The sequence below is a fragment of the Aphelocoma coerulescens genome, chromosome 2 (assembly GCF_041296385.1).
Source record: "Aphelocoma coerulescens isolate FSJ_1873_10779 chromosome 2, UR_Acoe_1.0, whole genome shotgun sequence".
Classification (NCBI taxonomy): Eukaryota; Metazoa; Chordata; class Aves; order Passeriformes; family Corvidae; genus Aphelocoma; species Aphelocoma coerulescens.
The window spans coordinates 52,551,761-52,576,535 of record NC_091015.1 but is presented as its reverse complement, the minus strand read 5'-3'; the positions used below and the strand labels follow the sequence as shown (position 1 = coordinate 52,576,535).

Sequence of the window (24,775 nt, the reverse complement as noted above, 5' to 3'; positions counted from 1 at the left end):
ACCAGTGCAAAGCTGGTACAAACAGGGAAGTACATGGCTTCACTCCAAAGCTGTGTATAAACATACATATTCTCTTTCCACTGCTTTTTCAGGAATGTTTCTAAGCTTGACTATGGTGAAATCACTTTTCTCATGTTGTCTTGATATGACTTTGTAGCAAAGGGCTGAGTATTCCAGTTATTGTTATTAGTAGGTCTAATGCATTAAGTATTTTCCAGGTCAGTATTAAATTAAATATATGGTGGTCACAGGCTATGCTTTACATATGCTTATGTAATTCCCTTATTACCAGAGATCAGTTGTCAGCTCCTCCTTGGTGAGTGCCAGACACTTAGGGTCATAGGAAATTCAAACACCAGAAAAAGAATCAATAAACTTGCCATATTATATTCTGAATTTTTAATAAAAACCATTGGGAGTACTGTGCAATGCTATGGAGCATATTCTGTAGAGCAGCTAGATAAGAAATATTCTTAATATGAAAGGAACTATTGATCATTCTGAAGCTTATCCATTTCTTGAATGCTGTTCCTCTGAAGACACTGAATTTCTTCTTGAATACTTTTGAAGATCCTGGCATTTGTTTGACTGATTTTGTTTGCTTTGTTGTGGATTTTGTTGGGTTATTTTTGAATACTGTTCCTACTGTCAAATGCATGAGAGGATTGAAATTTGTTGTGGAAAGAATTAAGCCACTGGGGATATAAGTCTGGGTAGAGCCCCGTAATCAAGAGATGGTGGGAAATGATGAATAATGTTGCCAGAGGTTTCCTGAACAGAGCAATTAGGAGAGAACAGGGCAGGATCAGTTTGAAAAGAGCAATTTTCTATGCATGTTTTAAAGGCAAATATTAAAAAACAAGCATGTCATCAATCACAGACTATCTCACCTGCAAAATTATTCTGAAATTTTAAAATTAGGCTTTTAGGCTTTTTAAATATTCAATCCTTTGGGTCTGGCTAGAATGACCTCCTGAGATCCCTTGAAATTTTAAGCAACTCTCACTCTTCGCCTTTCTTTCCTCTGGCCAAAACTATTTGTTTAATTTATTTTCAAATAGTTTTGTTTTCCATGAAATTCTGTTCGTGGAGAAATACTGCTTGTTTTGAGCAGGTGGTTGCTTTTTCCTCCCTCTTAATAATAATAACTGTGAATGGAAAGGTACAAGTTGAAGGAGGACTGCTAAAAACTGTGTCAATCCTGTGGGTGTATAGTCAGAAGTTGAGATAACACTTGCATCAACTATGAACTGTTGTTTGGCACAGATTTGCTTGAAATCAGTGGGAACTACATCAGCATTTTTTGTCTCTACGTTTTTTCGTATTATTTCAATTTATATAACCCATAAATTCACTTAAGCCTACCTTGTTTCTAGACAGTACAACTGAAGTGCAATCTCCCTAATTTTGTCATTCGTTTTTGTATTGAAAATGTAACTCCACTGTTGACAAGTTATTAAGGTTTCTGCAGTGAAAGGTCAGCTCTCCCTGGAGTCTCCTTTTGTCTGGAAGATGACATATATTAAAATTTTATAACAGTTCCCACTAGTTTCAATCCCACAATCTTGGGATCAGTATGGCTGCTCTTCTTCACAACCTATCAAGTGCAATAAATGCCTTAGGTGAGCAATAGAGAGATTGGAATTAGGTTCTTCTAAGCAAGACTTGTTAGCATAAAGGTTTAAATCTGGTCACAGGAGTGCTGGTAAGGCTCCTTTCACTTCAGGTGGAAGAAGCTGCCAACACTTTCACATATAAAATGGCTGATCTTTTGAAATAAGGCAAGGATGGGTGCACCTGGGTGCAGGGGTGCACCTGGGTGCAGGGCTACACTTGCAAAAATGATTTTTTTCCCTGCACAGTCTGCTCTTTGCACATAATTAAAAAAAATAAATAATCCTCTCTTAGTGTAAAAAGTCCCAGATATTAGGAAGGGGATCCAGATCATCCAAGGATATGCTTTCTTTGATTTGTGTGAGAAGACTGGCCTGTGGTGGTCTAAGCAAGCTCTGTGGGTTAGCAGTTTGGTGGGAGTAGACTTGAGAGCAGAGGCCAGAATTCCACTTGTCCTTCAGCCACGGTAAAAAGAAGGAGCGAACAAACGCTTGTGGCTGAAAAGCTGGATTTCAGATGTTTCCATCAGAAAACTTTAGATAAGGTCAAGGCAATTATTTTTTTTCTATAGACTTACTCCACTGTGACTAACACAATGGCCTGGTGCCTCTAGAGACTATTATGCCCCTGGACATTATTACGTGGATAATAAGATTAGCTTAAAAGCTTGGAGAGTCACTAAATTCATATTTTCAATGTGGGATAAATTTTTCTCAAACAGCATGACTTTTCATAATTGACTGCATATTTTAAAATGTCAGGCAGCATCCTGCTAAGTTTATTGATGAATGCAATGGCTGAAATGTAATATTAAGGGGAAAAAAATAACACAGCATTTAACAAACAAATCACGGTTTTCTTTTAAATCTCCTCTTGTCACAGTCTCTTTGAAGGATGCTGCAATACATCTTTGAGAACTAATATTACAGCTCATTGAATATTTGTGAAGGATTAAGGTGTCTGTCCTCCTGGCCAGCTCTTTAACAGGGAGCATGTGGCCAGGGCCAAACCTCCATGATGAAACTATTTGGATGAGCTGCTCCCTGTTACCTTTGTAAAGAAGCCAAACTGTCAAAGACCTTAAAACGAAAAAGATTTATTGAGATATGCTTTGATTGTGAAGGGTTCAGATAGCTTTTATCACCATCATTTGATCTGATACGTGCCCCACTGGGACTGATTGATCACTTGGTGCTTATCAGTAGATAAGTGTGTGAACTGGACTGAGTGGTACTGATTGAGCTGCCAGGTGACATTACAGAAACTTGGGACAATTCCTGCATTAGATGATCCTGTGCTTTTATATAATGTGATCGCTTGACTGAGTAGGCCAAGTTATTTACCAAGTTATTTTTTGATTGGTTTATTTTTTTGGTTTTGGGTTGGTTTTTTGTGAGTGTGTGTGGTTGTTTGGACTTTTAGTTAGGGGATGGGAAAAAAAGCTAGTATCTTAACAGCTTTCTCACTTCGTGCAAGTGTTAAATTTTCCCAGCGAAATAAGCAAACATGGGCAAGTGACTTCTTTCCAGTCCTCTGCTTCTATGTTTATACATAACTCCAGACATGCAAACTTCTGTTTTTGTGGATAAATGAATAATTAAGAAAACCCAGAGAAAAACACGGGAGATTGAATTAAGCACTTAATTTCTTCAGAATATGGAGAACCTTTACAGAGTCCTGTGCAGATTGATGAGTCACATGAAATTATTTCAGTCAGTAATGCCAGGAGAAGTTCATCTTGGTGGATACTGAAAGCAAGTATAAATGTTATTTTAAAAAATGGAAGCACTGATAAGCTCCAAGGAGTTGGTTTTCTTCTGATGTATTGGGTGGAAGAGACAAATGCCTCTCTTAATATAGGCATAATCTGATGTTAACCTAAAACTTAATTTGTTTTCTTCAGAAAACAGTTATGCTTATCTTGCTGCAGGTTTCGCAACGCTTCGTCTTCAGTGCTTATGATATTAATGAAGCTGGGATGCTGTTTTGCATCACTTTACACTAAAGACACACTAAAGTTGTTATTAAGGTCTTCTGACACTTCACACTACACTATTCCATTCTGAATTGCCTACTGACTTTACAAAACTTTTATGCTGGAATTTGTGTTCCTAACTGCAGAGGAAAGCCCAAACATTGCTTAAGTAAGATTCTAAGAAAGCAACATTTTTATACCTTTGAAATAAAATACAGTGGTCTTGTCTTTGAACAAGACTAGGTTCTCTGTGTTGTAGATGAGGGAATTTCCTCAGCCTTTTCTCACAGGAGAGGTGTTACATTCCTCTGAATGTCTCTGTCCATATTGGACCCCCAAGGCACACCATTTGTCACTGATTTCCATCTGGACATCAAGCTGTGGACACTACTGTCTGGATATGACCATCCAGCCAATTCCTCATCCACTGAACAGTCTATGTATCAATCTGTATCTCTCCAATTTACAGAGAAGGATGTTTGGGGAACCCTGACAAAGACCTTACAGAACTCCATGGAGTTGATGTAGATATTTTCCTTGTCGATGTAGTCACTCCATCATAGAAGGCCACTGGGTTGGTCGGGCAGGACTGAGGAGCAGGAAAGACTCCACTACTGGAATAAGCAGTAAAGTAGGTATGTTTATTCCAGCGCTGGGACGCATGGGGGATAGCTCCTCCAAAGTCATGCGTGCTGACAGCTGCATTCAGCTTGGTATTTATCGGGTTACAAGTTCCATATTCGTTGAGTTTCCCAATGTGCCTATACATACTCATTCCCTAGCCCCGCCCAGCCTCGCCTCGTGTTACAATGAGCCCAAAAGTCATTTACATCCGCGTTGCGCTTGCGCAGTGTTGTCTGGCGGTCGTGGGCAGGGGTCTCAGAGATGAAATAAGAGTCTTTCTCAGATGAAGTAAGGGGTCTTCCTCATCCTGAACTTTTCACCTTTCTTCCCTGCACATGCTTTTTATGCCCCTGGGCTAAGTCCAAACTTCAAGACTGGTTTGAGTTAGTTTTACATTAAAAACAGGATCTTTGGTCAAGATTCCTTCCCTTTATCAATCGTCTCATATCTTCTCATCCTGCTTTGGTAGGCACAATAAGTGTTGGGCAAGAGGTATGCATTGCTTCTAACAAACTACTTCTTAGTAAATCATTTAATCTCTGCTTTCCCATCCCTCTGATTCAGGACCTGCCCTTGGTGAGGCTCCGCTGGCTGTCCTGAATCAGCTCCGTGTTCTCCCTCTGCCTTAGCACAGCTTCTAGGAGGATCTGTTCCAAGATCTTCCCAGGCACATAGGTGAGGCTGATAGGTTGGTAGTTACCAGGGTCCTCCTTTCTACCCTTTTTAAAGATGAGTATGATGTTCCTCTTTTTCCAGTCACCTGGGACTTTACTTGACTGCCATGACTTTTCAAATATCATGGAGAGTGGCTTGGCAACTACATCAACCAATTCCTTCTGGACTCTGGGATGCATCTTTCAGCTCCCACAGACTTACGCATGTTCAGATTCCTCAGGTGGCCACAAACCTGATCTCCTCTTAGAGTGGGAAGGACTTTGCTCCCTCAATCTCTGTCTTGCAGGCCATCCACATTAGAGATACAGGAACAGACTGCCAATGAAGACTGAGACAAATGAAAGTTGAGTACCTCAATTTTCTCCTTGTCTGTTGTTAGCAGTTAGCTCAAGTTTGTCTTTCCTCTCTTGGCAAAAAGGAGTGAAAGGTGTGTTTGAGAAGAGAAACTAACACATTAACTTCTGGAAAAAGGGGAGCTATACACTAGGCAAGGAAGTTGGAAGGGCTAGGCAACGCTTTGGTTGTATTTGGAAAGAGCTTGGATGAGTAGGTGAGAACAGGGGAGAGATTGGTGCTGTGGTAAGGATGAGGTCTGAGCTCAGATATATGAAATAGAGTCCTGAAGGGTTAGACAGGAAGATGATAGGGAGCCAAGATGATTTGGGTGAGGGGAGTAAAAGGCAAGGAAGGGTTTCTTTTTGAAACAAACCAACCATTGTGTTGTTCTCCTTCCTCCCAAAACCCCACCCCAAAAAAGAAATCAAAAAACCCTCAAACCAAAACAAAAGAACTGTTGTGGGAGAGAGCAGTGTGTGTTGAGAAGCACTCAAGACTGGAAGCTACTTAAACAAGGAAATTTGTTAGAAGACTGGTGATGTTAGCTCAAATAAAGAGCAGAAGTTGAAGGTGAGCTAAGGGTAGAAAAGAGACAGAGAGGTATTAGAAAACAGGAAGAATGCATAAATGAGCAGCGTATAGCTGTGCTACAGTCTGGAATAGGGCCTGAGGTTTCTTTTTTTTTTTTTTTTTGTATTGCTTTACATCTATAATTTAAAGCAGAGTTACCAATGAACAAACCAATGAACAAACCCTTTGCTAATGAAATGCTTGCCTCCTATCACCTCTGCTGCCCTTGCTGTGCTTTCTGGCAGAAGAGCTTTTGCATTTGGTGTACTTGCTGCACAGGTCCGAGTACTGTATGCCTGTGCCAGCAGTCGTTGTCTGGGAGTAATTGCTCTCCTGACAGGAACTGAGAGTGGATGGGCAAAGCTCCTTTGTGCAGACCCCACTGCCATGGAGTGTGTTTTTGGCACAGCCCTTGCTTTGCTATGGCCTGTAGCAGACAGGAAAGCCTACTGCTGCTGTGAGATTCCCCTTCACCACGAGCAGCAGGTACCTGCGCAATAAAAACCCCTCTGTCTTGTTGATGCCTGTGTTTCATACCACCAGGTGTTTGTTGGATGGATTGTGTGCTTATGGTTTGCTTTCTGAATAACTCTGGCATATTTCATGTAGTAGCTCCCTGCTTTGAAAAGCAAAATATGCTGTATTAATTACTTAATTGAGCCTTCTAGTTTGTGTGTGTTATGACACTGGTTTTTATGAAGTGTTCATGTGCCTTTGTTTCTGTGACAGTTGTGCAACAGGTGAGTCTTTGCCATCTTTGGTGGCAATTTTACCACTCTTTTTGAGAGCAAATGGGTTTGTCAGTGACTCACTCCATAACTTGCCTATAGGAAAGGTCAAATGCTGCAAAAGCAAGTGAATAGAGGTACTCCACAGCCCTGAGATGTGAATGACATCTTTACATTGTCTTCAGTAGAGTTTAGAGTGGCCTTCAAATTCGGAAGAAATTTGGACTTGAATTTTTCCTTTTCCAATGACTTCATTGACAGGAAGACCCATAAAAGAAGGATTTCAGTACAGCTGCCTTAGTTTCAGAAAATTTTTTTCTTGAATTTTTTTCAGACACTAAATAATACAAAGCAAAGTTTTATATTAAAAAATATTGTTTAAAAACCTCATGGTTTTTTCTGATTTTTAAACATTTGGATGCTTCATTGTTCATGCATGATCTTTGATGCAATTATTACACTTCTCCTTAGGTGAAAAAAAACCCCAAACAATAAAGATTTATGTTCCAGTCTAGTAATGCAATTTAAAGTGATGTGAAGGATGTAAAATTAGGTTAAAAAAAATCAATTCCTTTTATAATCACGGGGATTGCAAAGAACAAAGCATTTGGTAAGTAGTATAAGCTGTTGAGAGAATGTTCAGGATCTTGGAAATCTTTGTAGCTATACTGCTTAACTTTTAATTAAAAGATTATTGGTGTAAAAAGAAGCATAAAGTTATTTTGAGCTTTTTAAAAACAGTTGCTTCAAGAGAGTCCTTCCTCTGACGTGTGCTTACTACTTCCATATGTATGTTGCAAACTCACTGTAAGGGTCTGATCTGCTTTCTCAGTGTGCAGCAGCTGTCATGGTTTAACCCCAGCTGGCAGCTAAGCACTACCCAGCTGCTCACCCCAGTGGGATGGGAGAGAGAATTGGAAGAGTAAAAGTGAGTAAAACTCATGGGTTGAGAAGAAGACAGTTTAATGGGTGAAGTGAAAGGTGCACACATAAGCAAAGCAAAAAAAGGAATCCATTTGCCATGGACAGGCAGGTGTTCAGCCATCCCCAGGAAAGCAGGGCTCCATCATGTGTAATGGTTGCTTGGGAAAATTAATGCCATCGCTCCAAATGCCTTCTCCTTCCTTCTACTTGTCCCTGCTTTATATGCTGAGCATGATACTGTATCTTCCGGGATATCCCTTTGGTCAGCGAAGGTCACCTGTCCTGGCTGTGTCCCCTCCCAGCTCCATGTGAATCCCAGTGCACTCACTGGTGGGGTGGTGTGAGGAGCAGAAAAGGCCTTGATTCTGTGTAAGCCCTGCTCAGCAATAAAAAAAAACTTCCCTCTTATTATCAACACTGTTTTTGCAAAACGAAACATAGCCCCATACTAGCTGCTGTGAGGAAAATTAGCTTAATCCCAGCCCAAAACAGCACAGCACATCTGCTGGAGCACATAAATCACTGGAACACCTTGATCTATAAGGGAAGACTCTGGTTTGGAGAGCCACTAGAATCCTGCAGAAACACTGAAGAAATTCTCCTCTATAGCCATAAAATGATATTAACTGAGCAAATAATTTTGAATGGATACTTTATGTGATGTCTCTCCCTATGTTTGCAGAATGTCCATGAAGAAAGTGGTAGCCTGCTCAGTGTATTTGTTGTTCAATAAAATTTAAGTAGCAAACAGCATTCTTCCATAGACATTGATTTCCATTTTTATTGCATACTTGTGACCAGCCAGTGGGTGTTATTTCTTCTTTCTGGTTTGACCTTATATGACCAAAATCTCATGGAAAGAGGGTTTTCTCTTAGATTGGCATAGAAAACACCTGTTTTATTAAAGTTCTGTTCCATCTTGCTCTGAAGGGAAAATATGGAGACATTTATTCTCTTTTTTGAGTGAAGACAGATGGGCCTGGTATAATTGTGGTCACCTGTAGTAATCATCACCCTTTTTGGAGCAGATGCAGACTTTGTGCAGGGAAATTTACAGGATACATTTCACTCAGCAGTCCAGATCTACTTTCTTATTTGTGTTGAAGAGAGAGAACGTTAGGGCCACATTTTGTGCTTGTTCTCTTCATTTCACCGCTCTTCTAGTAAGTCTCATTCTAGACCAGCAGGCTCCGCTGTCCGTAGCTGGAAAATAGGAGTGACATTGCAGTGCTGTCAAAAAGGTTGGGAAGCTGGCCAAGGTGGAGCTGGGACAGAAGGACTGTGATAAATTTGGCAAAGAAAAATAAATAGAAAAAGAAAGTCAGAGGGAGACAATTTCTAAAAGGGTTTAATGGGAAACCATTGCTTATTGTGTTTTTTTGAGGGGAACACTGGCTTCTTGTCTTCTCATCTTCTCAAGAATCTCAATCCTGCAGCATGTTACATGTCTGAGCTCCCACTACAGGGGCGCTTGGGACAGGAACACCTTGCCATGTTCATAACTAATCACGAATGGTCTGTGTCCTTTTCTTACCTCTCTCATGGCTTTTGTGGTCCTCTTTGGCCATGCTATGGCCACAGTGTCAATAATCCCACAAAATACCATAGAATTAACTGATCTAGGGGAATTAAAAGGTGCATTTTGGGTATTTTGTACTTTTCTAGCACAATATATCTTTAGAAAAATACCACCTGTATCAGCTCTAAGCTTTTGGCTCTGGAGGTGACTGTGGTCAGTGTAGCTGTGGAAGTCCCAGCCACTCCAACCTCACTGTCACTCCAAAAGGGAAGCAGCTGGTCCATTTTGATAATTGGCAAGATGAGCTATTGTGCCAAATACCTCTTTTCTAACCAAAGAGCATGTGGGTACAGTAGAGGATAAAATGGGTATTCCAAATCCTACCCTTGGGAAAGAGCATTGGCTACTGGAAAAAAAATAGCTTCTCTCCAGTGTCACAGAATCTTGTTCAGTCACAGCAACTGTATATTTAGACCTCATATCCTCTCTGACTACAAGAGTTGTGTGTGGCTTTGGTTTGGATCTTTTATTTTGGGGTAAAAAAGGGAAACTGGGTTTAGTCTTCCTTTTGTGGTTTGTAAAGACTGTTCTGTTTTTGAATGGGCAGGATCATTGTCTATTTTGTGATTACTTGGAGGTCATCTCTGAGTCCCTCAGGCAACAGGTTGATAAATGAGCTTCATTACTTTGTGGGGGGACTATGTTTTGAATTGGAATTAGTGAAGTAGGATCCAGTGCAGTAATTTGTACCTAAAAATTTGCTCATTTAAGGTGGAGGAGTGTAAGAAATCCTACAGGTTGTTCAGGTAAGCACAGGCTGCATGAAGGACAATGTGGAATTGGTCTTCCAACTGAAGATATTTTCCCTTATTTTAAAATGTGGTTTGTAGAACAGATGCCTGTCTTGACTCTCCATGATCAGTGGGGAGACAGCTGGCCAAAGGTGCTGCTTCTTCCCTCTGGGTCACGGGTAAACACCGTACTCACAGGTGTATTTGTGGTCTGCCTGTAATCAGACAGAGGTATATGGGCTTTTGTGAGCTTATCTGAGCAGTGGTAGGAATGAACTTGACAGGCACAAGTAAGTGCTAATAGTTTTGTAGTGCAACAAACCACCAACTAATACATCTCTATTTTCCACACCCTTTCCACCATAAATTATGCTACCAAAATGTTTGACTTCTGATAGTCATAGTGCTATATGAAGCCAAAACTTAATTATCTGAGGGATTCACCTATCTCTGTGTGGTTTGATCTCCAGTGACAGCTGTGTGTGATGGGACATTTGAGATAAGTGGTAAAGGATAATAAAGCAGAAAGCTTACAACTAGAATGGGCAGAGACTAGAATGACGTAACAAAGTGTAGCATACATCAGTGGTTTCCTCAGCCTAGTCTTCCAACAGCATCAGACCAGGATAGAAGGAGGACCACTCCATCCTTATTAACAGATGGGAAAAGTGAGGAACAGTGTGGTCTTCGAGTTATTTGATGTTTGGGAATGTCAGGTCCTTGGAAACAGAGGTTGGTGGTTGAGAAGCTGAGGTGCAGTTTGGCATTCTGCTCTGGGGTAATTTCAATCAGCTTACACTTTGGGTAGTCCCCTCAGCCTCTTAGAACCAAACACATTGTGTTACTCAAATGCAAAGCAGTGCTCAGTTTCTCTTGATGTCAGGTCCTGATTTTGTTGACGCAGTGGTAACAAGTACTTGCCAGTTCAGTACTGGGTAAGATCACATCAGACAACTGGCTAGGCCAGGCTAGATTGAAATGGTTTCTTCTTTCCTTTAAAGAGTTGGGTTTGCTCTCCTGTAAGCTGGCTGACTGCTGCTGTTAGGTAAGAACAGCAGTTTTATACATTGTTCGGTATTTGTATGCAATACTGTGTATTTTACTGTAAATGAAGAAGACGTTGGAGTGACAGAACAGCGATGAGTTCCTCCCATTTCAGGTCTCTGCTGTGTCAGCTTAGGAGTTTTCAGCCTATGGGTGCTTGAGGGGCAATATCAAGGGTTCCCTGACTTTAGGTCATTATAAATGAAGGATTAGCATTTCCTGAAATACAGCACTGCAAATGGCATGGCTTAAATAAAATTATTTTATACATGGCAAAAATGGAAATGCCTGAGTTGTGGATGAGAAATGGAGTGGTATTTGAGCAAAATATTTTGAGTTTTCATGCAGCCAGATTAAAAAGATCATTTTGTGGCCTTTAACCTTTGCTAGACTAAACTTAGCATAACCAGAACTATTTTTTTTCTCTTACTTACTTAAAGCTGTTTTTGAGGTAGCATTTTCTGTTTTTTTTCTTAGACAGAAAACTTTTGTGGATCCTCTGTCTAATTCTAAGGACTGTATTCTCTGTTTCTAGATAGGGACAACAAAATTGGGTTTTGATGTCTTGGAGCTTTTATCTTAATGATGCCTAAAGCATCATTACTCTTAGGGGAGTTTGAGGCTATTGTTTTGAAAAATACAAAACATGAAGCAATTTTTAAAGATAGGAAACTGAAGATGAGAATATTGGAAGTAAGGCAATAGAAAATACAACTTATTCTCTGAGCTGACTCTGATTATTGCTTTAATTGCTGAGGAAGAGCAAGGACAGCATCCAACAAGAAACACAAGTTCCAGCAAAGTTAAAAACTGCGATCTATGTGGTAATTAAGAAACCCATGATATTGATAACAAACTAAGAGGCTTTACTAGAGTCTGTTTCAATAAGCTTGTCACCAAACTACTTTTAACTTTCCCAGACAATTTCATGTAATGGGCAGATTTGAAGTGTTTTCATTTTGGACACCAGGCTGAAGCTAAGACAGAAATTCTTCTAGCAAACTGCTAAATTTCACATAATAAGAAATACTAATTGTACTGGACAGCAGATGAATAAGCTGAGGAAACAAAAAAGGTTATTACCCTTAAAATTGCACAGCAATTTGAATTAAAGCTTTAATTTGAAAATATGGCAAACAGAAATTAGAAGCCATTTTGAACAGTCAGGAAGTAAAAGCAACTTTAAATGTTTAATTTTCTCAGTACAATCTTTGAACAAAATTCTGAGAGGGAAAAAAATCTCAAGATACCATTTATCTGAGTTCAAAATGTTTTCACTGACTGAAAGGACTTACTCAGGAATTCAAAGTACCAGGAATGAAAGATAAGGTTTTAAACAGTGCTCCCTGTTTATCACTGTATTTTATTAAGCCACCTTTCTGCTCAGAAACATCATTATAACAACCAGACTAAACTTGCAATAATTTGTATAACCTTTCTTGAGTGTGCCTTGAACGAATGCATGGGAAGTACTACACCCCCATAAAAGATGTTTGTCTCTGTATTAATAGTTACTCTGTAGGCAGTGTGTAAGTGAGGTGTTCAAGAGCTTGCATTTTTGTTTGTAGGGTTTGACCAGCCAAAGTTTTCATTGCAAATGGCTTTCTGAAAAGACTTTTATGGATGCAGGTCCCACTAGGAATATGCTACTTGTTTAATGTAACTATAGTTTTCTAAAGTCTGTCTTCTGCCCATAACATGCAGGAAATTGCAGTGATCTTTTTCCTTTTTAGTCCTGAATTATTTTAACTGAGTTAACCAGACCTTCTGACACACCAGCTGAGTAAGTCAGTGAAGTCAAAGGGAGTCCTGAAAGGATCCTAGCTTTGCTCAGTGTTACAAGGAGAAGGGTAAGGGAATGTGGTCTTAATGCTGTCACCCGAGAAGATGCAGTCAGGGCTTTCTTGGAGGAAGAGTGGTAGGATGTTTGGCAGCAGGCATAAGCTGTAACAAGGAAAACGAACAATAAATTGTTGTCAGAGATGGTGGTCAAATGCCGGAAGAGAGGCCCAGAGAGTTCATGGGATCTTCATCCTTGAAGACTACCAGAGCTCACCTGTACCAGACCTGCTTTGATCTAGGGATGGGAAATAGAAATTCCCAGAGATCCCTCTCAACCTAAATTACTCTTATTAGATAATTGGCCTTCATTAACTGTATTGAAGACCCAGTGCAATTTGACTGCAGCACTTGTCAGATGCCGAAGCGACTGAGAATTCAAGAGTTCCTTTGCAGTATCATTGGAAAACATGATGTAGGTATATTCAAACTGATCTGAGAATTTTCTTGGGCAACCTAATTCACTTGGAAGCATAATCTTGGCAGAAGTCTGAAATGGTCATGGGTTACTTACCACAGATGGAAAGAACACAGCTGCTCGGAGGCTGAAAAAGGGGAGGAATGGAAAAAGCAAGCTGAAACTTCACACTGGAAGTAGCTAAATAAGAAATACTGCAGTAATCATTTGACTGAAACAGTTTTCTTAGCATGTTGTAAAATGTCCATATTCTTGTAAAAGGTAAAATTAGGAGCCAGCACAGGTAGGAAATTAATTCATGTCAGGCTTGCTAGCTTATGGTAAAAATCTCATGAGAAGAATTGGAGTTTTCCTACAGTAAGTATGAAATATTTGCCTGTATTATTTCTACCTTCAAGTAAGTTAATGTTTAAGATGCCTCTATTTGCTTCATTTAATAACCTATTACACAAGTTAATAATTTGAAGAATTCTTCAGTGAAATATGGAAATAATTTTCATGTAACATCAGCAAGTTAACATCTTATTTTGATGTACTGCTCTACACTTAATATCCCAGCTCAGTCTTTGCTGATGTATTTACTCCAAAGTTGAAGTAATTTAAAACACTAAATGGTATGACTGTGCATTCAGTCTCATTACAGACTTAATGCAACAGCAGTCAAGCACCTCGTTATTTTTGTAGAGGGCAGAAATTACAGGTAAAATTTACATGTTGACTCCAGAGTATAAAGTGTGTCATCCATCATTCACAGGGTCAGATCTGAATTGCTGTAATCTTTGTAATTGGAAAAGAGTGCTTATGAGTGAAACAGCAAAATTCTTGTAAAAGTCCGTATCTTTTCAGAATGTTTTAGAAAATTTTAGTACATCTTTTCCACAGGTATTCAAGGCTGGATTTGCTATCATAAAGAAGTTACAAAGGCATCTCTCACTGAGATTTTGATGGACATGCATTGGATGGGGTGATGTGTGAGGACATGAATTTGCTATGACCCACGTTCTCTATTATTAATTTGTATGGGTTTTTTGTTTGTTCTTTTCCTCTCCAAACACCCTTTCCTATGGGGGCTCCTGATACTAGAGAAGAAAATAAAAAACAAGTCTTCTACTAGTTAAGAGAAACAAAAGTGAAGATCTTGGATTCCATACTTAGGAAGACCTTTAAAATCTCTTCATTTTGGAGTTACCCTACACTTGTGTACACTGAAACATGTTCATGCATTAGACCAGTAATTGTATGAAATTATGAAATTATAATTTTTTTAAGTTATGAAAAAGGCCTCTGACTGTTGGATCTGTTTCCACTGGATCCACGCAGATGAGGAATAAGGCATCAATAAATATACAGTACATGGGAAATGCCTTCTATCACTGAAGAATTGAGAGATCAGTTTGAATATTGTTTGTTGATACAGTTGCATTTTGGTTACTGCCAACATGCATTTTCCTAATTCTAAAAATATGTGGGTATAGAGGAGCCCGATGGCCATCCTTTCAGAGTTAAAATCCAGATATAAATACTTGAACAAGGAAGGCATTGCTTTGTGCGCTGAGCAACAATCGGGTTAAGTGTGTTCTAGATTTTGTGTTTTCTTTAGTACTTGGCATCTCTCATGGAATATTTGGGACCCAGTTTAGTTATCACCACTCCTATTTGGCATGATGGGATATCTATCTGAGGCTGGTTCTACTCTTCTGTGCTCTTAGGAAATATCATGATGACCCTGCTTTACCATTCCTTATGTCCCTGATGCTTTGCAACTGTCTTTCAACTAACATTGTAAGAGAGTACATAAATTCCTGTTTGAAGAGCAATCATATTCAGCAGAGGGCACGTGAGGGAAGGAATTAAGAGTTTCACAGGTCTGGAGAGAAAGCCTGGGAATGACTTTCAATTCTCAATTCATACAGAACTATGCCTTAGATAATCTGACCATAGTGGTTGCATTTGTGAAGTGGAAACATCTGTCTGGAACTTCAATACCAGCCTCTTGTGTCTCTTCTCCCTTGAGTGCCATCACTACTGGCTTATTGGCATTCCTTTCTCTCTGTTAGCAGTGGATGGTTCATGGACTTTATTGCACTTTCTATAAATTTGTCCTTTAAAGACAGATGAATGTAGGTGAAGCCCTGTGCAATATGTACCCAAATCTTAGGGGTACAGCTTGCCTAATGTGAATTTCATGTAAAGTTCTCCTACCAGGCAATGATGTCAATACCAGCAGGTGTTACGGTGTTTTTTTGTGTGTGGCAGTTGGCAGTAGGACTTCCATCAATACTAGTTTTGTGAGTTCCTTTCTTTTGTGTGCATCATTTTAGGAGCTGAGAACCCTTCCCTCTACCTCTAACTCTGTAATAACTATCAGAGCTGAATTGTTTGTTTTGCCCTTTTGTTGTCAGTATATGCTAACAAAGACTGATGGGGACTTGTAGATTTCAAAAGGAAGACATATCTCTTGTGTACACTCATAGGTTACTTTTAGAAGTGCTTAAGGGACAACCTTGTGTCAGACAAAGTTTTATAAAAGACATTCCAAGTCTCTTGCTTCTCATCTTTATTGTTGACAACACAGATATTTCTCACATATCAAGAATTCCCAAGGGAGAGAAACACTTGAAAATTCTTGGTGGCTTGGATTTCTAGAGCTTGTTTTTGAAAGTGTTGTTTAGCCAAAGTCTTGGCACTGCGTCAGAAGGAGGTAGGTCTACTATAACATTGCTGACAAAGCTCTGTTGCTTCCAGGGCCCAGGTTAGGATCTCTGTGGGGCTGCGCTGTGTCCTGACACGTTAAGACCCATCTTTGGTAGCTCAGTAGAGCACAGATCCTGGGAAACATGAACACGCCAGCAGAGGAATGGCCCGGCACTGGCACCAGCGGTACATTTGGCACTGGTAGGACTTTTTGCTGAGAGCATGCTGCAATTCTTTTGTGAATCAATTTGATACCAAAAATATCAACTGGCTTATTTGGAGACTGAATCTCTCATGGTATGGTGGTACTGAGATTGCAAAACACTCCCAATATGGAGTAGGATATAGCTTCCTAGAGGAAAGTCAGAATAAGCTAGTAGAAATTAATCTAGGAAAGAAATTAACACTCTCCATATAATTTGGCTGTCACAGCTTTTCTCGTGCCTGCAGTCGGAGCTGCAATGTGATTGTATCCCTTGCCGATTTAGCTGAGACAGTGGCAACGTGTGCCTGGACACATTGTGCTCGTGGGTGACTCTTCAAATATTTGATCAAGGATCTTGTCATTTACTTATTATTTTCTTTCCAAGAAGGCAAGAAAGGCTCAGCGTCTAACTTAAACTAGTGGTACAAACCCAGTGTGGGGTCCCTAAACCTGTGTTGTGAAGGGAATGAACTCAGGGCTGGCTCCAGCCATCAGGTAAAGGTGTTCATTACCCAGCACCCTCCTGAGGGTGGGCAGGTTGCTCCTTGTCTGTCAGAGTCCTGGGAGGCCATAGGAGTTCTGCTTGTTGCTGAGAAAGGGGTCAAGCATGTAGGGGGAGCAACTATGAAGTGAGAGAGCAACTGCTTGCAGCACTATCCACTGCTCCCTTTCTTCTCCTCCTGCTCTACCTGACAGACCAACTTGACTTTAAAGCTCTGTTTTGGGCTCATTGTGGCCCCAGGAGCACTCCTGTGTAATCGATAAATTCAGTTTTTCTCACACTGCTAGGAAGCCCTGAGCCAACTTACAGCAGGTAGACCTTCTGGTTGTATTCCAAATGCAGTAACTAAACAGTAAATGGGAGGTCCTCCCTCACTGCTCTTGATGCGCCTGTCTTTGGATCAGGAGGCAGCTTCTCTTGTAGAATCACATTTATGCTTCAGGAAGAGCCACTATAACCATCTGTTGAGGAAAATTAGCTGTTTGCAATATGTTACATCTGTAAATGGATAAACTCTTCCAGGCATTGCCTGTGTTTATATACATACTCTGGTGTAATTGAGTATAGCTGGGGAACACAACTTGCTGCTTCACTCCCAAGTAACGAGCAATATGATGAGAGGAAAAGGCCTCAAGTTGCACTAGGGGAGGTTTAGATTGGATATTAGGAGAAAAATTCTTCACCAAAAGGGTTGTAAAGCACTGGAACAGGCTGCCCAGGGAAGTGGTTGATTTAGCATTTTGCAGGTACTTAAAAGATGTGTACATGTGATGCTTAGGGACATGGATTAGTGGTGGACTTGACAGTGCTGGATTAATGGTTGGACTCGGTGATCTTAAGGGTCTTTCCAATGTAAACAGTTCTATGATTCTCCTGTAGGTAATAGACAGTGTGCTTTTGCAGGGTGGATAAAGGGTAATTGTAATTTCAAATGTATTTTATGCGAGTGGAGATGATAAGGCAAGGATTAATGTAGTAGACTATACATCTTTCTTGTTGTTCAGAGTTGTCTAATTATTTCGAGAATTATTTTGCCTCAAACATATTCTGAAGGCTCTCAGTTGGATTTATTTGATACCGGAATTTTGACTGCTACACCTTAGAGTGCTGGGATTATTTGATTTTGTTCCAGGCTTATCTTTCTTTGAAGTATAGCAAAATATCCAATTATTTAAGATTTGTGGATAAGTAACTATGTTGTAAAGCTTCATTTCTTGCTAAGACACTTTTATTTTCCACTCTAATACCTAATTGGGAGAACCAGTTTTAAAAAAAAGCAGCAAACACATATCCTTGGAGTGAATATACTTTTGTTTCTGTGTTTCATTTGATATTTCACTTAGTGCAAGCAGCAAACTGAAATGGCAAGCCTAAGAAAATTGTAATGGCTTTTAGTGGTAAGCAGTCAAATAAGTATCACACGGTAGTAGCTTTGAAATTGTTGATTAGAGAGATTAAATGACATTTCTCTGATTTACTAGGCTTACACGTCACTTACATTCACAAGCCACTTGCATATAGTAGGTTTGGTTTTTGTGTGTGTGTAACCCCTCAGTGTGGTGTTTGAAGTGATTCAATGGTCCTGAGCTTTTTTCCATGTATCGATGCTAAATCCCTGCATTCCCAGATTCAGGTATTATCATCTCAAAAGTAGTACTCCAGACTCTTGAGAACCAATACCCAAACCAGCAGGCAAATCATTTACTTGTGGCAGCCTGAATTTTACTGGGACTTCATATTATTCAGTCCTGCTTGTAAATCATCAGCTCAGGGAGTCATGGTATAGAACAGTGTGAACTTTGCTAGCATTTATTTTTCTTGCTTTTTAAATACATTTTTAACTTTTATAATAGTGAGAAAGGGCTGTAGAGCAGTTCTAATGGCTTTAGAAATAGAAATGAAATGAAGAACAAAGCCATTTTTATTAATGTTTTCTGAGGTAAAATACACCATTTTCATGATTTGGAAGAGGAACACTGGGACTATTTAATGTTTTCGCTTGACAGTATTGAGTTGCAAGTGAAGGCTTTGGACAGGCATATTTAAGGAAACAAGACTGTGGATAAGAGGACAGTTGTGTGTGCTCCTGTGTGTCAGCATACAGATGAGGCAGTCTGTTTTCTCTCTAGCTTCTACACTCTTCCAAATAAAATACATTCTGTTACCATACTAAACCAACACACTGTCTTAGAAGGTGTCATTTTATAAACAAGACTGGATACACACCCTCTGTAGCCAGCCTGTGAGCCAGCCTTGCTGCGGGAGAGGCAGACTCCTTGTGTCTGGTACAAATCCAGTGAATATAGATGAAGCAGACTTTGGTTAATTCTGTGAAAAAATCTCTGCTACTTTTCCAGTAATAAGCATTGATAGTGCTTTCTAGTAGGGGAGTTGTCTGCATTTATCCCCAGGAGGGTTATTTTGGTCTTGTATTCGTTCAGTCTTCTGGTTTTTATATTAGTGAATTTTTCATTTCTCTTTCCCTGCATATTTTACAGCATTGTAAGAAGGAAGACAGTGGGAGCTCTGTGAAGTAAGAGGTGACTGATGGCATTAGGTACATGCTGGAGGACCCAGGGCAAGTCCTAGATTTGGTCTTCCAGTAGAAGACAATAGAATATATGTGTTTTAGCACTCACTCTCCCACTGAGTGGGAGCCACTCAGAGCATCCTGACCTGGGCACATTCAAGCATCTCCCAGGGCTCCAGTTATCGTGGGGATTTTCCCTCTCTTAACTGAAATGGGGTTACTTGTATAGGTGCATCACACTTTTGTACAGTGTTTTGTCATGCATTAGATGTCTCAGTTTCTTTCCAGTGACTTTCCCTTCTCCCCTTATAATTGAAACAGTTGGTTCCATGGTAATGAGTCCCTTTGAACTGTCAGTGTGTGTATATTTCCATTTACACTGCTGGCACTTTGTTCTGAACCTTCTCCCCTACTGTCCAAATAGATTACTTGCATTATCAGATCTGTCTCATTGTTCACAATAGCATTGTTTTGGATTCTCCAGATCCCCCTTCCTTACTGAGTTTACTGCTCATTTTTCAAAGGCCTTTATCAAACTCTGGTAGGTGTAACTTTAAATAAATTTTTGTTAATAGTTGTCAGATAATCAAAGTGAAGGAGGAAAAATTGTAATTTTAATTGCACAGACTATCCTGTGGAGGGATCTAGCTAACCTATTGACTTTTCATTACATAATAATTCATTTTCAAATTAATTTTGGTAGCTGGAATTATGTCTATATTATCTATGATCATTTAAAGTTCTGTAACAATTTATAATGTAGTTGATGTTGACCAGGATAATTTTTTAATGCCAACAGGAAAGTCTTGTGAGTGATTTGAGATATGGCTGATAACCAGGGGTCTAGGAACATGGTCAGAGATAAGTAATTGAATGACTATGTTTTAAGATAGCACTGATTGTTCATGAGAAGTTTCCAGAGATGCACAGAGAAAGGCCAAGGCAATGGCCACAGCAGCAACAAAGATTAGACATAATGAAAAAACCTTAATACATATGATAATAAAGATAGGTTTGCCTTCCCTGTCATGCTGGGGTCTCTGTTCAGACCTGGGCAAGCCAGGTGTCTTAGTGAGCTCCTGATTAAGCACATGGAATATTAATTTAATGAACTTGCTGAATCAGGAACTCCTGATGAATTCCCACCTTTCCTCATTTGTACAAAGCTTATTTACAGCTGAATGTGAAGGAATGGATTTGCTTTTCACAACCAAGGAAGCTTTAGTGCCAACAGCTGATACAGTAATTACTAGAGACTAGGAATTCCCAATTACATAAAATTTCTTAAAGAAAAATGATTACTTACCTCAATTACTGTCATTCCCTGAGGGGTCCATGGCCTACATTCTGCTGGAGCTGAACAAGTCACTAAACAGAGGAGCTTTTAAAAACTATTCTTCCTGAATGCCCAACAGAATTTCAGCCTTTTCCATAAATATTGCTCTTACTGTATTTTGTTTAACTGAGTTCTATTAATTTTAAGCTTATAACTGTAGACTTGGTTTTCATATTTCCTTTCATTAGACTTTCAACCCTGGAAGATCCAGAAACTGTAGGTACAAAGCTTCCTGTCTAGACAGTTAAGCTGTTCTTATGTTTTGAATACTAAATGTTCCTTCCATATATAATTTATAAGTATAAATATGTAGGGAGCAGCTAGTGCCACAACATCCAATGGTTTTAGGCCTGCTCTCTTTTGGAGGCACTTACTCACAGCTCTTATGTAATGTAACTCTACTATTGGTGTTTCCCACCATGTGCACATAACTGCAAACATAATTTGCCTTTCCAGGAGCAGACTCTTGCTGTTTACTTCTGTAGAAGCAGGCAGATGCTATTAGGTCATTTTCATTTCATCACCAAAGTGCCAATAAAATAATTCAGACGCAGTTCTCAACATACGGTGACGGGAAACCTGCAACCCCCAAATTCATTTGCATGTAGTTTGGTCTGGACTACAGGTTTCTGAATAACAAGACCTTTTTCTAAATGCAGAGCACACTGGTTACTTCTTTTAATCTCACCATCTTTCTCATTTGCTGCTCACTTATTACCTGAACTGAAGGTGAGGCTGAGTGTGAATGTTTCCCTGATTCTTCACAAGGTGCTGCAGAGAGCCACCTCTTCATTTTTCACCCAGACAGCTTTCAGAAAAGCTTTTTGGACCTTGTGTGTGTAGGAGAGCAAAATGACACTGTGGGCAGAGGAGAAAACTTGAAATCTGAATTCAGATAGAAACTTGGATTTATTTCATGGTGAATCTAAGGAGCCTGGTTATGAGTTTGTGGAGAGGTTGTGTGGCTTACCTTTTTGTAACAGGGTGGATCTGACTGTGTGAGCTGAATTCAAGTCTTCTAGATCCCAGAGACAGGCATGTACTGCTTGTGTTCTATGTCACAAAGATCCTAACTTCTGCAGGCACTAGGTGACTTTTTAAGTCATTTAGTCCCCCTGAACAGAGAAAGATGTAGCTGTCAAATGTGTAATACTGATTTTCATCGTAATCCAATCATAATCATATCTAGGCAGGCACAATTTTCTGAACTCGTGTGCTGTTGCTTTTCATGAAATACCTACAGGTGGGAGCCTTTGTAGCACTACTTTGTACCAGAAATGCCAGGCTTATGTATTTATTTTGATTTTCTGCATGGCTTTGGAGCCAAGGGGGACCCAAATCATTGATTAGTACTCAACAACGTATCACAGTCTGTACCCTAAAAAGTTTATAATTTGTTTTCTGCACAGTCACAGAGTAGAAGAGGTTGGAAAGCACTTCTGCAGATCATCTATTCTAAGTCTCTGCTTAAAGTGGGTTGCTCTGCTTAAAGTAGGGCCATGCCCTGACAAGTTTTGGGTGCCATGTCCCAACAAGTTTTGGGTATCTCTAAGGATGAAGACTTTACAAGTTCTGCAAGAGGCATGTGTCAGTGTTCAACCAAACTTAAAGTAAAAAGTTTCCTTTTCTTTAATCAGAATTTCCTGAATTTCAGTTTGTGCCAGTTGCCTCTTGTCCTGTCTCTGGGCTCTATTGAGAAGAATTTGGCTTCATGTCCTTAATTTCCCATCTCATCATATATAAGATCACTTTGAGCCATCAATCTCTTTGAAAAGGTCAAAAGAGCGTTTTAATTTCTAGTTAATGAGCTCTAAGTATGCCAGATACAGAATATGTTTGAGAGAGTGGAGACAGAGACCTGTCTTCAAGGTTCTCACCTTTTCTTTGTATGTGACACATTCTTTGGGGGGTTTTTGGGGGGCTTCATTGGTTTGGTTCTTTTTGTAACCTATTACATTTCAATTTCAGCATAGTGCAGTTTTTATTTTTTTCCAGCTGTTACTTCTTGATGTTTCACCATGGAGAGGTGAAAACAAAAGGCCTGGTTTTGCTTCCCCATTCAGTTCAGTTTAGCACTGGCTAATAAGTTTGTGTGGGAAGCATATGATGCACCGCTTTCCTGTTTTCCAGAGGAAAATTTCCAGAGGAAATGAGAGAGAATGTATGCAACAATGAAATGAAAACTTCAGTAATATGTGACCTATCACTTATCTCACTTACTTTTTGTATCTGTGCCATTGCTTTCCTCTAATGGGTACAGCTCGTGTTTTGTGAATGTTGAAGCCATGTGGAGATTTAAGGAATAACAAGGTTCTAAAGAACTGAAAAAGAAAGAGTTTGTAGCAAAGAAAAATTATTAATTTTTTCCTCCATCAATAATGTATGTAGTTAATTGAAAAAAAAACTTCTTACGCAATCTATGTCTATGTGCAAAATAATACCTTTTTTAGCCACTTTCAGTAGGCTCAAAATCTATTTTCCAGGCCTCCAGCTTCCTGATGTGACATCAGCACAACAGCCCAAGCTGGTGATTATATTAAAGGAAGAATATAATGAGACAAAAGAATAGGGCTGTGGCTTGATCTTTTCCATTGATAAATTTAGAACATGCAAAAGCTGAAATAATAGTTGTAGTGATAAAAAGAAATATAATTTTTGTACTTACCCGCTGTTCTGAAAAACCAGTGTATAATTATTGTAGGAGGAAGAAAAATACATCTCTCCCCCTCACTCTGCTACTTTTTCCTCTTCTCTTCAGTGTTGAAATCATCCAGTTTAATTAAATCACCAGCCTATTTCTGCACAAAGGATGACATTTTATTAATGATGTATGATGTGCATGAGACAGAATTAACCCAATTTTCGAATGGTTTTCAATTTGGAAAGGGCAACATGTAAAAATGTCTTGTAAATCTGTAGGATGAGCTTGTTGAGCAGCTTTCTGAAGGAGATGGGATTATAAAATGATGAATAATTAGACAACAGTCTCTCCAGTCCCTTGCTTTATAACGTAGCCCAATATCATTACCTTTTCCATATCTTGTTTAGTTTTGCCTGTTTTCTCAGTCATGTTTCTTTCCTAGCAGTAAATCCAAGGAACAGTAGTTTAGACAATATTTACAAGTAACTGGGAGGGGTTGAAGGTGACTGTTTTGATCTTAGGGTGTCAGGCACTATGTTTGTGGTGTGGCTCACATTCCAAATATGCCTGGAGAGCCTGCGCTTCAGAGAGTGGTTGGGGTCCACTTGGGCTCACTTCAGGTCTGTCTGAAGGGGGTATTCACAGCAGATCAATGGTCATATGGTAAGTTGTTGTATAGATTTGAAAAATTGTAAGTTGTTAACAAGATTTTATCCCTTCTGCTGGGGGAGCAGATAATCTGCCTCATCATTCAGACTTATGTACCTGAAATTTGTCTATATGTATTAGAGGTTAGCACTAAATTGCCAACTTCTCTTACTCTGAATTGAGAAATACCTTTCTAATTTTACTTTTCTAATTCATAGAAAAACTGGATGGGTGTGATTTTGTGGGTTTTGAGTTTATTTTTAACTTGGAAGATTTGGGGAAAGAAAACTTTACTTTCATTTCCATATCTCTGAAATTTAACTTTTATCAAAACAGTTCTCAAAAATCATTAACCTCTGAGAACAGGATGTTGTGGAAGAGACAGTGAAAATATTTGAAACAGAGCACAAAAAAGGCTTGCTGATTAACTGGCAAGACAAATCTGCCCTCTGGAAGTATGAAATTCATACTTTGTGGCTGTTATGTATGGGGTAAGGTGATGAAGGCAGTAGTCCAGGTATGAGGAAGCAGATTTTTAAAGGGTCAGGCTGAAGCTCGGAACAAATGTGCAAATTAGAGTGTGTTCCCATATTCTTTATTGATGCAAAAATGGCCATATAGGGATTTTTGGTAAACTCTGTGTTAAAATATTTTTGTTGCTTCTGTTGAGAGAAATTCTTGCTACAGGATTGGTGGTGGTGTTCACAGTGAAGTAAGGGTTGGAGGTCCCTTTTATTCCAGCCATCTGTGTTCATGTAACTCTGATTCTTGACCCAAAAGAGCAAACACTCCATAACAACAAGACATGCCATCATAAATATTCTGCCCTTCTGTTTAGAACATCGATCTTGGCTGCTTGCTTAGGAATGGAGGCAGGTAATCTTCTGCAGTCTGTGTGTGGAAACAGTGAAATGTATTTTGGAATTTAAGGTTGGTATGAAGGGGTCCTTCTATGGCATTTATGCCAAAAGTTTGTGTAAGAAGAAGTGCATACTCTTTAGAAGGAATAGAGAGAAATAAAAGCAGATTGGAGGTGTGCTGAACAAATTTAGTTTACCCTTGTTAAGGTGTTATCATAAGAAATTTGAAGTTACCATGCTGTGTATCTATCCTTTGGCCTGGGGAAATGTGGCTCTATAAGCAGGAACAGAGCTGGAGGTTG

The 24,775-nt window shown here is 39.5% G+C and overlaps 1 protein-coding gene across 3 annotated transcripts in view; it reads left to right on the top strand.

The window, feature by feature from the left end:
* The window catches only part of CPNE4 (copine 4), a 242,059-nt gene that overhangs the window by 27,340 nt on the left and 189,944 nt on the right, over window positions 1-24,775 (top strand). Inside the window, exon 1 of one of the 3 annotated variants that reach the window (XM_069007455.1) lies at window positions 15,876-15,952. The exons of the other annotated variants lie outside the window; for them this stretch is intronic. Within the exon in view, the coding sequence (XP_068863556.1) occupies window positions 15,895-15,952 (58 nt within the window). The 5' untranslated portion in view covers window positions 15,876-15,894. Of the gene's footprint in view, window positions 1-15,875; window positions 15,953-24,775 lie in introns of those variants that run through there. 3 annotated transcript variants of the gene reach the window in all.